The 16,253-nt window shown below is 40.9% G+C and overlaps 1 protein-coding gene and 1 pseudogene across 1 annotated transcript in view; both read left to right on the top strand.

Annotated features, from left to right (window-relative positions):
• The window catches only part of dnmbp (dynamin binding protein), a 46,142-nt gene extending 34,609 nt beyond the window's left edge, over positions 1-11,533 (top strand). Inside the window, 13 exon segments of the mRNA XM_063893238.1 lie at positions 4,037-4,251; positions 4,406-4,505; positions 4,784-4,931; positions 6,185-6,202; positions 7,107-7,306; positions 7,394-7,524; positions 7,626-7,730; positions 7,903-8,031; positions 8,135-8,470; positions 8,573-8,761; positions 8,954-9,152; positions 9,278-9,933; positions 10,466-11,533. Coding sequence (XP_063749308.1) covers positions 4,037-4,251; positions 4,406-4,505; positions 4,784-4,931; positions 6,185-6,202; positions 7,107-7,306; positions 7,394-7,524; positions 7,626-7,730; positions 7,903-8,031; positions 8,135-8,470; positions 8,573-8,761; positions 8,954-9,152; positions 9,278-9,933; positions 10,466-10,651 — 2,612 coding nt within the window. The 3' untranslated portion in view covers positions 10,652-11,533.
• Positions 11,534-12,894: 1,361 nt separating this feature from the next.
• On the top strand, positions 12,895-15,951 carry LOC134870606 (hyaluronan-binding protein 2-like; annotated as a pseudogene).
• The last annotated feature ends 302 nt before the right edge of the window (positions 15,952-16,253 follow it).

Genomic DNA, 16,253 nt, shown 5'->3' with positions numbered 1-16,253 from the left:
CATTGATAAGGGACTGTAAAATTGAAATTTGAAATCAACAGGCCATTCTTTGAGCCATAAATATTTTGCATATCCAAGACTTTAACTAATCCTAAATGGTCTTTAAATATTATGAGCAGCATTTAAGTGGGCAAAGCCAGACAAAGTGGGCTCTTTTGCGTTGGAAACACAAACAAATGACAATGCTTGTTATAGTAGGACTGCAGAGGGAACAGCCCTTTAGTCACAGTCTCTTTAAGCCATTCATTCTGATTGAGCTGTCCTCTGTTTGTGCCACTTGATATCTGCTTTATTTTGTGTAAACTTATTGATGGCCTTTGCTAATCTATCAGGTGTGACTTAGGCTACAGTCACAGATAGATGGATGCGGTGCAGTTGGAAGTGTTATCTGGCTCACGTCATTTTATACTACTTTTAAGCACACTCCCTACTGTGGCTGTCCCAGAAATCCAGTGTTGAGTTTCTAATCTATAAACTTAGAGTTGAATATGATTCACAGGGCGAGATGACAATCAGCTGATTCCAACTTGAAACTATGTTGAAATGGTCTGATTCCTATGAAGTGTTCAATGCCTTTTGATTGCAAACACTCACTTAAAATATTGGGCACACAACAACTCTCAGATTTGTTTTCAGATTAAATTTGACAGTGGAAGAAAAGACATATTGCCTGGATGCTGTTTGAGTATGAACATCAGAACTTCCTAAGCAGCCTTAATACATTTGACAAACATACTTCATTAAGTCCCGTTTATACTACAGTTGGATAGGGAGACATTTAATGACGATAGGGATTCAAATGAGTACAGTTACTCTGCATTCATTAGCCCGTAACCCCATATATTTCCAGAGATCACATACACAGTGTCTTTGTTACATTTCCCAAACTCTCTAATATGTGTAACCAGGTCAGCGCTTGAATGCAATTACAGCTGGCTTTCTGCACAGACTACCCATAACCCCCTGCAGAGCCAGGAACCTGGTTTTCCCTTGTCTGGAAGTCTGCATAAAGTGTCAAATATACAGTAAACATCCCTGTCACACTACTTCTACAGTATGTGTGTTTAAATATACCCAAGGCTTATTGTATGCTACAGTACACTGCAAATGACATACACACCCAGAGCTATTTAAACATGTATTTTGCCTCCAGCGTTCAAACCTCTCAAATGTTTCCTCGTTAAAGCAAGACTGAAAATGCAAAACATTGCTTTTTGTATTATTCCTTAGCAGTTCTCCTTCTATCACATAGAGTAGGTCCTATACTAGTCCTCATATAGCAAATATTGACTTGGCATTCAACAGATGTTTACAGTCTGACCGCAGCTAAACAGTAGCGGAAGAACTGCTGTTTCAAATATTGCGGTACTACAGAATACCTGATTGAGATGAAAATCCGGTAGCCACAATTGTCATTAATTTTCTGACTTTAGAGACTTGAGAAACATCCTCAACAGTTGGTTACAATTGTGAGTATCTTTAGATAGAGTACCTCCTAGTTTCCCTGATCAGAAAAGTTCGACTAGATCATTTGAAGGCTTGCTCCTATAATTATGTTTTCAGCAGCAGGTGGTTGTTTGCTGTGAGTGATTTATGTCTGATTGTTGGCATGTAGTCACAGCAGTGTGATTCACTACTTGTTCAGTGATTATGTGGGTGTTTCCTGTTGCTGCAGACTGGGTGAAGAGGGCAGATCTTGTTCCAGATGAGGTAGTTTAATGTTTAAGCTCACCCTGTAGGCACCTGTGATTGTGCATCTTTCTATGGTCTGATGTCGTCATTTCTCACTCACAAAATAATGAATAGCATTTCTGCTGTACATCAGATTGGAAAGGAAGTGAATTGTACAGTAAAGTAGTCTAGCCTCTTGTGTGTGTGTTTTGCAAACATGTGCACAATGCCAATAGCTTCTTTATAATACTCCACAAAGAAAAGAAAAGTAGACATTTATTAAATTAGGTCAGATTCTGGTCATGCATTCTCACAGGTTGTTATGATGGAAATGGCTTCCTATTTAGCCGTGTGAAGTGGAGCGTATGATGCCGTGTATGTGTATGTGGAGGATCAAACGTGGGAATGAGCCGATTGATTCCAATTAAATTCAGAGTCTTTTGTTTTCAGTCTCTCTTTGTATTGTGTCGCTGCTTGTGTGACTTTTAAAACCCATTAGTGGGCTACTTTCTAGAAACGGTGCAAGCAAAGGGAGAAAAGCTCCTTTGAGTCAAGCTTTAGCCGAGTCACGTGAAGAGAGAGGGATGAGGTCAGGATGAGAGGCAGACAAAAGGCAGGTGGCCAGAGGATCAGACACAAATGTGGGTCAACTTTTTGTATTTTTGTTGCATCAAAATGTTAAATAAGGTATTTTAGTTAGGTTGTGCAAGGTCTTTATCATTACATGAGAAGTTTTCATGTTTTTTTAAAATTCATCTTCATTTGAAAAAGGATGTAATTGCCTTGATGTCATTTAAACATGACACTGCAGCAGTTGGGCTGCATGTGTGTGTGTGTGTGTGTGTGTGTGTGTGTGTGTGTGTGTGTGTGTGTGTGTGTGTCGCATGCAAGCATTTTCAAGTTCATTAGGGTAAGCAGAGTTAACTTCGTTAGCCTCTGACAGCATCTGTTGAGGAGCAAGACTGAGGTCATCCTTGTCCGTCAACACATCGCATGCTACATCTTGACCTCCTGAGATCCAACAGAGCGTTGATCTAAAATACACACCACCTTGAACTGCTGCAGTATGTACACTCTACAGGTCCTCTAAATAGCACACTGACCCATCTGAATTGAAGTGCAAATTATCTTTTAATCGGTGGTGTCTTAGATGCTTACAGTAGATGTTTCTGCTGCCACTGTATCTTCTCTCCCACACCTCACAGGTAAAGTAAAATGATAGGGATGGTAATTATTTATATTTTGTCCAAAGAAATCCACAAGAAGTGCAAATCTGACATTGTTTTAGTCCATATCTTAATCCTTTATTATGTCCTCAACCTCAAGTGCATTTGCTTCTTATGATGTTGTAAGTCTTAAAAATGTGTTATGAAGATAGGGTCACATATTCTAAATGTGTAGGTAATTTCAAAATACAGCTAGGCACTGTTTTAAGCTAAAATAACTCAAACAGGAGAGAACAAAACAGTTTTTCTGGGACTACCACAGGTTTACTGCTCTAATTAGTATGGTAATGAAGGAGTATGTCAGCGAGTTCAATTGTGTGGTGTATTTTATAGTTGTTTTGATTACATTCCAGTCTACGGCTCAAAGAAAGAGGCTTGTGTTTTGGATGCACCAATAAGTCATTGTCAGTTTAGTTTTTATGGCTTTTTTGGCAATTGTACGATATCTCCAGACTTATCCTTTAATCTAAGAGCCTAATGTCTCACTGAGTAATCAAAGATACAGACAGCACATGTGGTGATTGAAGATATTTTTGAAGAAAAGATGTACGACATGTATCATCACTCCCCAGCAGTTATCTCTGCTCCCTCAGTCCTCCTCTTTAGTGTCTGCTCGGTCCCTGAGAGCCTGTACGTCTGTAGTTGCTGTCACAGGCCATTGTGCCGCACACAAAGAGCCTGAGTCCACTCCAGTTATGGGTCCATTCATAAAGAGCAGCGGTGCATGAACCAGGCTCTCCCTCCAGCCCCGGGCACCCCCAAAGATCAGCCCTCTGTGAGTGAGAGCGGAGACATTGATCAAAAGCTAGTCGAAGGAGAGGAAGAGTAAAAGGCGGGCCGGGTGGGAGGGTGGGCGGGGATGCAGGATCATGTTTGATACAATGAATGGAGCCATGGGCTGGGAACTGTTTTTTCTTTCGCTTTTTTGACTTTGCTTTGTCATCAATTTATGCTGTATCAAGCTTTGTGTTATGCCAATTCCATGGCAAATAATGACCCTAAATTGATCCATTTGTAGGAAAAAAATCCTAATATTTACTTAAACATTTCATAACAGAAGTAGCTGAAAGATCAATATTGAAACCCGTGTTCATTTGATTCGATTGGAACTAAATCTGTCATCCTTCCTGTCTCTCCAGAGATGACGCTGCTCTCTTCCCAACCCAAACCCGTGGACTCCGTCGCAACCTTGGAATCCTCCCCCGCCGCCGGCACAGGCACCGAGGACCCCGAGGTGAGGATGCTGGAGAAGAGGTCAAAGGTCATCGAGGAGCTGCTGCAGACGGAGAAGGATTACATCAAAGACCTGCAGATGTGTGTCGAGGAGATCATCGAGCCACTGCAGAAGAAGCAGGTAAGAAGATGAAGACTTTGGAGGTGGAGTTAGAGCATTGTTTGAGTAAGAAATCTGAAAATATGTGTCTAAAATGTGGCTATTGTGTTTCACATCATCAAAACCTAAAAACTTTTATCAGTGCTTTGAAATGTTCTTTCTGCATTGATTGAAGGTGAAGAATGTGGACTTTGATGGGCTCTTTGGAAACATCAGCTCTGTGATCGACCTGTCACAACGCCTGTATGAGACACTGCAGGACACAGACTCTATCGGTAAGAAGCCCCTTTCTCAAAGATGCACATCCTTCGGACATTTTTTACCAACCAGGAGTCAAGCAACTTCTTCTCACGCTCCCAAAAGTTTAAAAGCATTTGAAAATAGCTACCATTTGAGGAAGCTAGGGAAATATCACAAAGAGGTTTTTCAATTCAGATTTCACTCTGTACCAACTTACCTAACTTTTTTTCCTCTGTTTGGCTTTAGTTTCCTGTCGAAGTGAAAAACATCCTCCTTCTCTCTGACCTTATGTTTCTGTACCCTGTGCTCTCAGGAAATGTATTTCTGGGCTTTAAAGCTGAGCTTGAAGAAGTGTACAAGATCTACTGCCAGAACCACGATGATGCCATCTCTCTGCTCGAGAGCTACGAGAAAGAAGAAAACATCCAGCGTCACGTGTTGGAATGTCTGGAGAGGCTGAGGTGAGTCACGAAAATGTGTCTAAAAAGGATTAAATCAGTAGTTTGAGATTCCAGCTGGATTTGTGAGTTTGACTTAAAACACTTTTTTTGCATGTTCGAGTGTTCAGAAGCATGAAAACAAATCAGGAGTGGACACTAATACCAATATAAAGTTGATGTCAAACATTAACTGTAAAAGTCTGTCGATCATTTATTGTTTGTAGCGTTCAGTGAGTGATTTTTTTTATTCAACTTTTAAAAGGTTTTGCTGTAAAATACCAACTTTACAGTTGATTGTTGAGACATTAAAGCTATCAGATGTTACGATTGTCAGTATATGTTTAAAAACAAAACGTTGTTAGGCTACTTAAAGGTTTCCCGTTGGCTGTTAACTCTCATGGAAACAATTTATGATGGGTTTTTAATTAGACTTTGAACTGTGATGCATAAGCAAGTTATAAAAGTGGAGAGCAGTCCGGGTAAATCTTTAAACAGTAGGAGTAGTTTTTAACTTTTAATCCATTTTCAAATCAAGTACCCATTTTCAGTACACATGCCTTTACTGTACCCATGCTGTAGCAACACTGAGATGGAGCGCTGTGACTCTCAGTAATGTAAAGCAGTCAAAGAATGTGCTCTATCTGGTTTCACTTGTGTAGTTTCACCATCAGTGACTCAGACACTTGACAATACTATAAAAGTAAGTCATCAGTCAGGGTTTAAAGATAAACACAGGTTTATTAACTGGAAGCGTTAGATTAAAATAAAGGGCGCTGTTTCCAGGAAGTCACACTAAACAGAAGGACAATGTACAGCTGTGTACAGACTCACAATACTTTGTTCAAATAAAGCTATTGTCACTTGCTCTTGAAGTGCTGCTTTTCTACTCAATTTGTAGGTTTACTATACTGTTGCGAGCCTCGGGAAAAGTAATAGTATTTTCAAAAGTTGAGTCTCTGCTGCAACCTATTCAGCTTTTAAAGGTCATCCGTCTACCGCCCAGTAGAATTTGCCATGTTTTACTGCCACACTGGGCCTCCAATTTTAAGAGAGAATTCACAAAACAAAACCATAACAACCACAGTGCAGCTGGCTTAACTAGTTTTCTTGCAAAGTAAAAACCTGGATTTAGTCCCTGCATAAGCAAATACTTCCTTTGAATTCTTGGAAATTCAATGCCTGTGGAAATATGAAACATTAATGACATTTTATAATCAGATCATAGGTTAATAAATCCTGTTTTTGTCATCTTTTTCCAACCTTCACTTCAACAGGGCCATATATCGAGAGTGGTAAGTGTCCATAACCAGTGTCGTCATGATTTTACAGCATGAGAATCATCTCGACCGCATGCCTGTTGCTCATTAACCCCCGGGAAATGACCTCTGTGTGTGTTGTGTGTGTCTGTGTAATGCGGTTTGCTGGCATTTCTCTTCCCTTCCCCGGCCTGAGAGGAATTCATTGTATTTGTTGTTTGTGCATACTGTTTATTACTGCTGGGAAGAGACATATTCTGTCTCCTTTGTGGAAGAGAAAGGTACTCGTTGATTCCGGGAAAATGCATCTAATGCCATCTTCTGGACTAAAACAGCAACAGCAACAGCAATTACCAATAACTGATCTATTGAATATTTAGTATTTATTTAAATAACATAAGGTTTATATATTTTTAGCATTTTGTAACAAAGTTCTCTTTATGGAGAATAGGGAACCCAGAAATCAAACACCATAAACAAGTCTTATGTCCTCATGTGTACTTATGTGACATTTGTACTATTTACATTTTGAAATGGGTTTACCCTAAATTGGCATATAAAATCCTAGAAATCAAACCTCAATTTATGATTCTAATTTTATCAATGGCAAAAATATTGTCACTGTTTTTGCTTTCAACATATTATGCAATTGACCTTGTTACTATGTTAATGTCCAGCAGATTGCATTAAAACTAATCAAATCAATATTTTTTTTCTAATTGTGCGTTATTGGTTCAATTATGTCTCCAAAAAACTGTATGATCATCATCAGAATATGTGAAGATATGATTGGATCATACAATCCATATGATTGTGTTGGATGGGAACATAATTGAATAGCTGTGACGGTGATAGTGGCTGTGTGTGAGCTTCTCTTCACATATCATCATTTTGTTCCTCCAACCAAACACCTCTCGGCTGTCTCTGTCACCTTTTTCAGGGGGAAAACCAATTACATCAACCTCGGCTCCTTCTTAATCAAGCCGGTGCAGCGGGTGATGCGTTACCCGCTTCTGCTGATGGAGCTGCTGGGGGCTACACCTGACAGCCACCATGACCGACTCCAGCTGACTGAGGCTCTGCAGGCCATCAAAGAGATCAACGTGAACATCAATGAGTACAAACGCAGGAAGGACCTAGGTAAAAAAAAGCCAGCTGGTTGGTCTGTATTCTGGAAAGCGTTTCTTCAGTACAGAGTCTGAACTGATTTCCCTCTGCTGCCCACAGTGGTGAAATACAGGAAAGGCGACGAGGACACGTTCATCGACAAGATCTCCAAGCTGAGCATGCACTCCATCATCAAGAAATCCAACCGAGTCAGCAGCCACCTCAAACACCTCACAGGAATTTCCCCACAGGTAAATCCCTGCTCCTTATTTCCTAAGCCAAGCAAAGAGTAGACTGTCAGGTTTTGGTGAATGAAATTGTGCTGATCTCTCTCTCTCTGTCTTTTTCACAGATCAAAGATGAAGCGTTTGATGAAGCTGAGAAGAAGTTCAGGCTGCAGGAGAGACTCATCAAGTCTTTCATCAGAGATATTTCCTTGTACCTGCAGCATATAAGGGTAAGAGCATTTCACCACTATCACATAGAGAAACAAATACAAAAGAAACGTTTCATGAGGAAAATATTTAAGATACATACATAGTCAGTGATTTCAGTACATGTTCCACCAAGTGTATCTATACATATTTAGTTGGTTCTTGCATGGATTTTAATGAAATGCATCTCTTCAGGAATCGGCTTCTGTAAAGGTCTTGGCGGCCATCAGTTTCTGTGACATCTACACAGAACGCAGTATCCTGGACCCAGAGCGATTCCAGAGAGCTCACCGCTGCATCAGCGACAAACAGTTCACTCAATTTGTAAGTCCTCTTCCTGTTTATGATCTCTTAGTTTCTGTTTGAGTGCATTAAGAATGACTCCGATGACATCTATCAACCCTCTTCCCCTCCTTTCCCTGAGCAGAAGGAGCGCACAGAGGCCTTAGTCATCAACCCGCTCACCCAGCTGCTCCTCATGTTCGCCGGGCCGCACAAGCTCATCCAGAAGCGCTTCGACAAACTGCTGGACTACGACAACTGCAAGGAGCGCGCCGAACGCCTCAAGGACCGCCGCGTCCAGGATGAGCTGCAGGCAGCACGCAACAACTACGAGGCGCTCAACGCCCAACTCCTGGATGAGCTCCCCAAGTTCCACGGGGCTGCAGAGGATCTGTTCACCGGCTGCGTGAGGGCCTTTGCTCAATCGCAGAAGGACTTCACGAAGACGACACTGGGAGAGCTGAAGCCCCTCCTACAAGCTGTGAGTGTCTTTGTCATAAATATTCGTACTGATACATTCTTAATGCTTTTTACACATTGCATTCTGTTTCAAACTCTGACCTTTTTCTTGACATGTCTCCAGTTTTCTAACAAAGTCGGCCCAGAGGGGAACCTGATCTCTAAGTTTCAAGAGGAGTACGGTCGAGTTCTCCAACTCCTGCAGAGCTTTAGCTTCTGCCCGGAGAACCTTCCTCCTGCCACCTCCACCAAAAAGCCCTCTGAGAAGAAGACTCTGGAGAAGCAGATCTCTAGAAAGCATCTGCAGGCACCTGTGAGTAAATGCTCATCTTAAAAAACAGGGCATTATTGTGTATGATTTATTAAACTATGCAATGCTCACATTTAGCGTTATTATTTTGAACAAATTCCTCATGGGGATAAAATAAGTATTCTATTTCTGAATCTAATTTGTGTCATATCGAGTTCTTGATCTAACCGTGAGTCTTGTCCTTGTCGCTTTCAGCCCAACCACATCTCTCAGACAGATGAGCACCGGGCGGGACTTCTGGCACGTTACGGACCTGAGAAACTTTTCCAGGCGGAGAGAAACTTCAATGCAGCCCAGGATCTGGATGTTTCGGTACTGGAAGGAGACCTTGTGGGTGTCATCAAGCAGCAGGACCCCATGGGTAGCAACAACCGCTGGCTCATTGATACAGGAGGTAGGTCATTTATACTCCAAGCCCTGATTGAATAGTGCTAAACCAAACAGCAACATATTCGGATGAAATTCTGACCTTGAAATAAAGATGCTTTAATAAAATCAATTAATTTTCTTGTTTTGCAGTCGGCAAGGGTTTTGTTTACAGCTCGTTCCTCAAACCCTACAACCCACGCAGGAGCCAGTCGGACGTGTCCATAGAGAGCCAGTCGTCCAATGAGTCGGGCTACGGCGGCTCGTCCCCTGTTTTCTCCCGCCAAAACAGCAACAGCACGCTGACCTTTAACCAGGAAGCAGCCACCGTCAGCTTTTCCACATCGCAGCCCCAGGGTCATTCCTCGCCACACCCTTCGCTCGACTCTGCCTCGTCCCGTAGGAGTAACCCCAGAGACAATCCCAGCCTAGACCCTGCCAGTCAGAGCAACTCCATAAGCTCCTCGCCCAGAAATCCCGCAAACCGCAGGGAGTTCTCAGAACAAACTCACAGAACTTCCTCCGGTCACAGAGACACCGATCCTTCTTACCGGCACAGAGACTCCTACGATGCGAGTTGTGCAAGTCCGAGCAGCCACAAGGAGACGTCAGACCTCTCGGAGACAGACTCTTATTCTTCACTCAGAAACAATCGATCACAGCGGCATGGACACACGGACAAAACCTACAGTTCATACCAGTGGAGAAATGGAGATAACGGTGGCCAGAAGAGGACCACTCTCCCCAGAGAGGAGTACATCGAGCCGGAGCCGGAAGCAGAAGAGGAGAGTGAAGTGGACGGTCATCAGGTGAGATGAAGTCTGACTTTATGATGGAAATAAGATACCAATACAAGGGCAGATTATTTTCAGTGCTAAGAGTAACCACCATGTTAAACTTAGGCTTGATGGTATAGCCATCATTGATGAATAGCTCAATATTGATATTTTAACCTTATTTTGGGGTTAACCATTGATGCTTTCAAAACATATTTTGACAATCAGATTTCATAATCAAAAATGGATTTTATGATTTCTGGCTAAATGCAATTCCCTTTTTTAAATCCCTAATTGGGAAGGAAAAACTTAGGATAGTGCAATAAACAAAATCTAAGACTAAATATCTTGTAACATATCGATATAACATCAATATATAGCCCATCCTTAGTTGAAAATGAACCCAACAAAAGCAGCTTCTGTAAGAGTTTCTTTTATCTTAAACAAACATATATTGTTGTCTGCCACAAGCCCGTCCTTGATGCTACCACCAGATATTAATACTGCTTTTACATTTGGGAAACAAAACTAACTGTCACTGTTTTTATTTCTCTCTCGTTTTCAGATTTACTATGCTATCTACTCCTTCGAGGCTCGTTGTGCCAATGAACTGAGCATCTCAGCCAATCAGAGGCTGCGGATTCTGGAGTTCGAGGACTTGAATGGCAACAGTGAGTGGTGGCTCGGGGAGACTGGAGGCCGGCGAGGCTACGTGCCTTCAAACTACATCCGCAAATCAGAATATACCTGAACAAAGCTTCACCCTGGAGACTGTACGTCACCTTGAGGAAGGCTCACTCTGCGAGCAGACAGAACAAAATGGCAAGCCTCTGGACCTGCAGTGACTTATTTCTGATCTGTTATATCATGGAGTTTGATAGTGGGAAAGACTGACCATTGCGCCTGACTCTGCTCCTAAGAGTTAGCATTATATGCCTATATTTATAGACTTTTTTATATTATTTTTACTTCCTGGAAATTGCACCTACTCCCTCTTGTTTCCAGTGATAAACCTGTGAATTGCACCATATTTTTTTGCCATATTCTTTGTGGCTGAAGACAATGAAATGTATGTCTTAAAGGTTGACGCATTGGGAGATTGCAATGGAAATGTGAATGTCTTGGGTTCAGGCTGGATTATTTCTAAACAAACATCAAGATGTATGAAGACAGACTTATGTTAACACTGTTAATGACTTTTTTTTCTGCTTGTGGTTTATTACGCCACTAGAATGATGATTGAATATTAGATTTCATCTAACTGTAATGTTCAACAATCAAGCTTTGAGGCACTTATGTTGATTATCCACTGGTTGCGAGCTTTGAAGTGTCTGTGGAGCAATCAACAAGAGTTTGGCGTATTATTTGAATTAAATCTGGAATAAAGCTGAATATACACATGGTTTAGCACTCCCCTTGTCGATAACCCGAATACACTTTGACACTGCAAACAGGTGATGACTCGCTGAACCTGTAAGAAGAGGTTAAAAACAGGGAGAAAGAAGTCGCGCTCCAAACTCAACTCTTTGTACATTATATTAAGTGCTGTATATTGACAATATGCTCTTGCACCCACTGTAAAGTGATCACTGTTTGAATAAAAAAAAACAGCTCAGCTGAAAAATTAAGACAATTTCTGAAATGTTTTTTGTTTATTTTTAGGCTGTGGTCGGAAAATCAGTACTGTATGTTTTAGTGGTAATGATAGACTACAGTATAAATGAGTCTGCTGTCGATGGACAGCCTTTTCAAATCCGTTTACACTTTTGAGATCTTTGTACAGAAGACCCCACTTGTTTTTCCAATCATACAAATGAAATTTCGTTTCATAAACATAGGAGGAAAAAAATTCAGATCAGACATAGTAAAAAGGATCAGAAGACTTTTTTTTGTCAGTGTCTGTCAGGGTTTCTGTAGTTTACCATGCAACAATCTTAACATTGTGTTCATCTGTGATACTTTACAAATCTGTCCTGAACCAGTCATTGTTACATTAGCATAAATCGATGCCATGCAGAAGTATAATACAGTACAATTTGCAGTAATGTATACAGTGCAAAACTGAATAAGGGGTATTTTTCGTTTGGAAAAACAGTACTGATACAATTCCAGCTCTTCTACTTCTTGAGAAACCTGAACTGAGTCTAATCAATGTTTCAAAAAAGAAAACAAATAAGATTTAAGGGATAACTTTTCCAGTGGATTATTAGAAGCACACTGTCGACCGACAGTATCAATTTCCTTGTACCATTTTAGGTTCATTGAGATCTACTTTTTTTAACTTCATACTACTTTATACCTTTAAGCTCGACATAGGGCAAAGGAATTACCACAGAGATTTAAGCTTGGTTTTATGTCATACTACTCAAAAGCACTGTTTTTCCATGGCATGGTGTTCAATTAGGTATTAAAACAACAATAAAACAAACACATCTACAATTACAACAGCATGAAAAGCATACAATTGAGCGGCTGAACCGGACGAAACGCTAAGCTACTAAGGCAAGCATAATGTGAAGAAGGACAGATATATAATGCAGACAATAATGCACAACAGTGTTATGGAACCAATCAGCACATAGCGTAAAATCTCATTAACCTACATTAGAAAGAACAGGTAAAGTAGGTAGGCTAACAAACAGACAGCAAGCCCAGCAAAAGAGAGCAGGCAAAGCAAAATGCAATGTAAACTATATGCAATGAAAGCCCCATTTGTTTTTCAGTGAAAGATGTTTGCAAGAATGTGAAGTGTGGCCATGGAAACTGTTCTTACATCTGCTGCTCCATTCTACGAGTGCAAGTGCAATCCTCCATACAAACCACCTAACTGCAAAAAGGTCTGTTTTCAAGGAATTCTGTTGGTTATAGTAATAGTGTATTGATTTTATGTCGTCAATATTCTAAAGTCCTATGTGACAAAGTCCTGTGACAAGCTTTTTGTTTCTGCCTACGCACCCAGCCTCCCCCTGCAGGCCCGATCCCTGTCAGAATGGAGGCTCTTGCACCAAGGGTCGCAAACGCGCCTCCTTTCAATGTTCTTGCCCTCATGGATATACTGGGAAATTCTGTGAAGTTGGTAAATACAATTCTGTCTCTGTACTAAATTGACATACACATTTAACCTCTATAATTCCACCAATCACATGGCTATTAAAAAAACGATTTTCTTGGACCAAATGACTGTTACCAAGACTTTTTACCGCGGGATGGTGAGTAAAGACGTTGAAGGGAAAGACTGTCTGGACTGGAATGCCTATTTCATCGTGCAGAAAGGAGGCGATCCCTTCAAGAGTATGCAGGATTCGATGGAATTGGACCACACAATTACTGCAGGTGAGGGGTCATGTTGTGTAAATATTGCACAAGTGCCTTCTGTTGACATGATCTATTTTTTTGTTGGTCTGTACATGTCTGTACAGTTCATGTAAGGCATGACATGGCAAAAGTCTTACATTTTTTGGAGTAAAAAGGCTTTCTCTGTATTCCAAGACACACTTCCATGAAATGCTTTAATACTTAAAATCATTCCTCATAAATGCAAGAAAAAGGGTGTTAAAATTCATAAATAAGTACAACTGTTGGGGAGTGAAATGATTAGTTTTTAAGGAAAGTTTTAATGTAATGGTTTTAATGTAAGTTTTAAAATGTCTGTTTCTGAGGAACCCTGATGGAGATGATCAGCCCTGGTGCTTCATCAACAATGATGGCAAACTTATATGGAGCTATTGTAATGTCAGGAAATGTTCTGGAGGTAAAAAAAAAAAGAACACACACACACACAAATACACACGTGCAAAAACAACCACAGACCTAGATTGATTTGCAAATTTGTAATGTTCCATCCCTCCCAGCTCCACCCACCATACAGACCATCTATGAAACCGATCCGACTCCATCTGCGCCAGTGGCCCCTCCGACCCAGTTCTCCCAGTGTGGGAGGCCTCAGCCCGGCTGCTCAGCTAGGATCTTTGGAGGGAAGAAGTCTCTTCCCGGGGCCCACCCTTGGCAGGTATCCCTGCAGACCAGATCTGTAGGCTCCACCGTGCCCTTCAGCCACATCTGTGGGGGCATCCTCCTGGAGTCCTGCTGGGTGCTCACTGCTGCACACTGCATGTAAGATCCAGTGTTGCATGGAAGCAGAATGTAGATTTATGCAGGGACACACTCACCTGAACTTAATTTAACGTTTTGTTGTTTCCAGTAAACCCGAGATTGAAATGCAGGTGGTGCTGGGAGGAGTGGATATAGCAAAGGATGAAGTATACGATCAGGTCATTCCAGTGGAGAACGCCATTGTGCATGAGCTTTACAGGGAGAGCCCCTTTGCTCTACATAATGATATTGGTGAGACGCAAAGATATATTCACTTTTTCTTGATTGTAACTCATTTTGAAAGTACATTTCTTGTATACGCTTTACCAATGCTTTGATTAGTGCCTCCTCTGTGCAGCCATGCTTCAGCTGAAAGTCACGGACAAACCGTACTGTGCCAAAGAAACACGCTTTGTGAAGACGGCCTGCCTGCCACAACATCCCTTTGATAATGGTACGGAGTGTGTGATCTCAGGATAGGGCATGACTGAAACACGTAAGTATCACTTAAATATGAACTACACACTTCAGAACATTACAACCTGAATTAGAGTGGTCAGGGGCTGAACATGTAGCATTAAGACAAAAGGAAATGAATTACATTTGATTTGAAATAATCACATTTTAAAGTAGTTTTGTGAGCATAAAACAAACAAAGAAGAACAGCCCAACAGCAAATGAAATGGAAAATGTTTTGAACTTTGGCAGCTCATGGATATTCATCCAATTCACCCAGTCCTATATCACGCATTCAAATCGGAAAACAAGGTAACGTATTTCTACTTGGTCATTTTAAAGCCTGTTATTCCAAGCATTATTGAATTGACATATTGATATATAACTCCAAAATCACTCATGGATCGCCTCTCAGTGCTTCCATAGATACCCAAATATAGCACTTTATAATTATAAAAACTGTGGCAAACAATAAGCACGAATACATGTTGAACATTGATACATAAACAAAAGTACAGAGTACGCTCACAAGATTTAGATAAAAGACATTGAAGTTATTTCTGTCTCCAACCATACACTTCAAGAATTTTCAGTGAATTTTGAAATGTAATTGGTGGTATACTCCACCAATTTTATTTCAGAGAAGTACGGTACCAACCAGCTGCTGGATGCTCGTGTTCTCCTGATCTCGCAGGAGAAATGTAGAGCTCCCCATGTTTACTGAAACTCTCTGGATGACAGCATGTTCTGTGCAGGAAACATGAAAGGAGGAGTCGACTCCTGCCAGGTCAGTGAGAGATGTGGTTTCATGTATATTCTTAAAACCTTTTTATCCATTTAGATTGTATTATATATGTACTAAGTCGGTATCACACAATCAGCGTATTTAATGCATATGTTCCTATTTATCTCATGGAGTATCCTTAGAAACACGTGGTGGAATCAAAAATTGAAACCCAGATTGAACATTATGGGCCCAATAGTGTCCCAATATCAAGGGTAGCAGATGTGATGATTTGAGTCCAAGAATGGTCTTATTGTACCCCATGAATTGTTACCTCCCCTATTCAGATATGACATGGAGGAGACAGCTTCTTCCATGTTTATGAGCTTAAAAAAGTCCTTTAGCTGTAAAAGAAAAAGAAAATACAAACTGAGTTTGAACCTCTTTTGTCTCTCTGCAGGGTGACTCGGGTGGCCCTCTGGTGTGTGAGCGTAATGGCACTCACTATGTTGTCGGTGTTGTGAGCTGGGGCGACGGCTGCGGAAAGAAGTACAAACCCGGTGTCTACGCCAACGTCGGCAAACTTGTTGACTGGATTTCCCATTATTTACTCTCATAGAAATGGGCATACTGTAGTGTGGAGGAGAACTCAAGACAAGCTACCACATTACTGACTCTGTTATGTACTGTTTTTTGATCAATAAGTTTCCTTTTGTAACAAAATGTGATCAGAAATATTATCAAAGCTCTCACTCCACCCCCACAATTGTGACACACTACCTCACTGTGTTGTAATTACATAACTGTAAGAATGCTTGCAGCAACTATTAATAAAGATCATTATGAAATGAATGAAACGAGAAATGTATTTCACAACAATCACACTGATAGGGATTCTGGCTGAGTTTGTTTAAGCCAGACCAAAGCAAAACCATGTTGCGTAACTTGTCTTGTTTTGTTTTGTTTTGTCATTTTAAAAAATCATTTATTGAAAAAATGATGAAAAATGGAATATGCTTGTAGAAATTAAGAAGTATAAATATAGACTCTCTTCCTCCCTTTCCCCCCTAACTTGACCTTT

Source organism: Eleginops maclovinus, chromosome 10, assembly GCF_036324505.1.
Source record: "Eleginops maclovinus isolate JMC-PN-2008 ecotype Puerto Natales chromosome 10, JC_Emac_rtc_rv5, whole genome shotgun sequence".
NCBI classification, from domain to species: Eukaryota; Metazoa; Chordata; class Actinopteri; order Perciformes; family Eleginopidae; genus Eleginops; species Eleginops maclovinus.
This window is presented reverse-complemented; position numbering and strand designations above follow the sequence as displayed.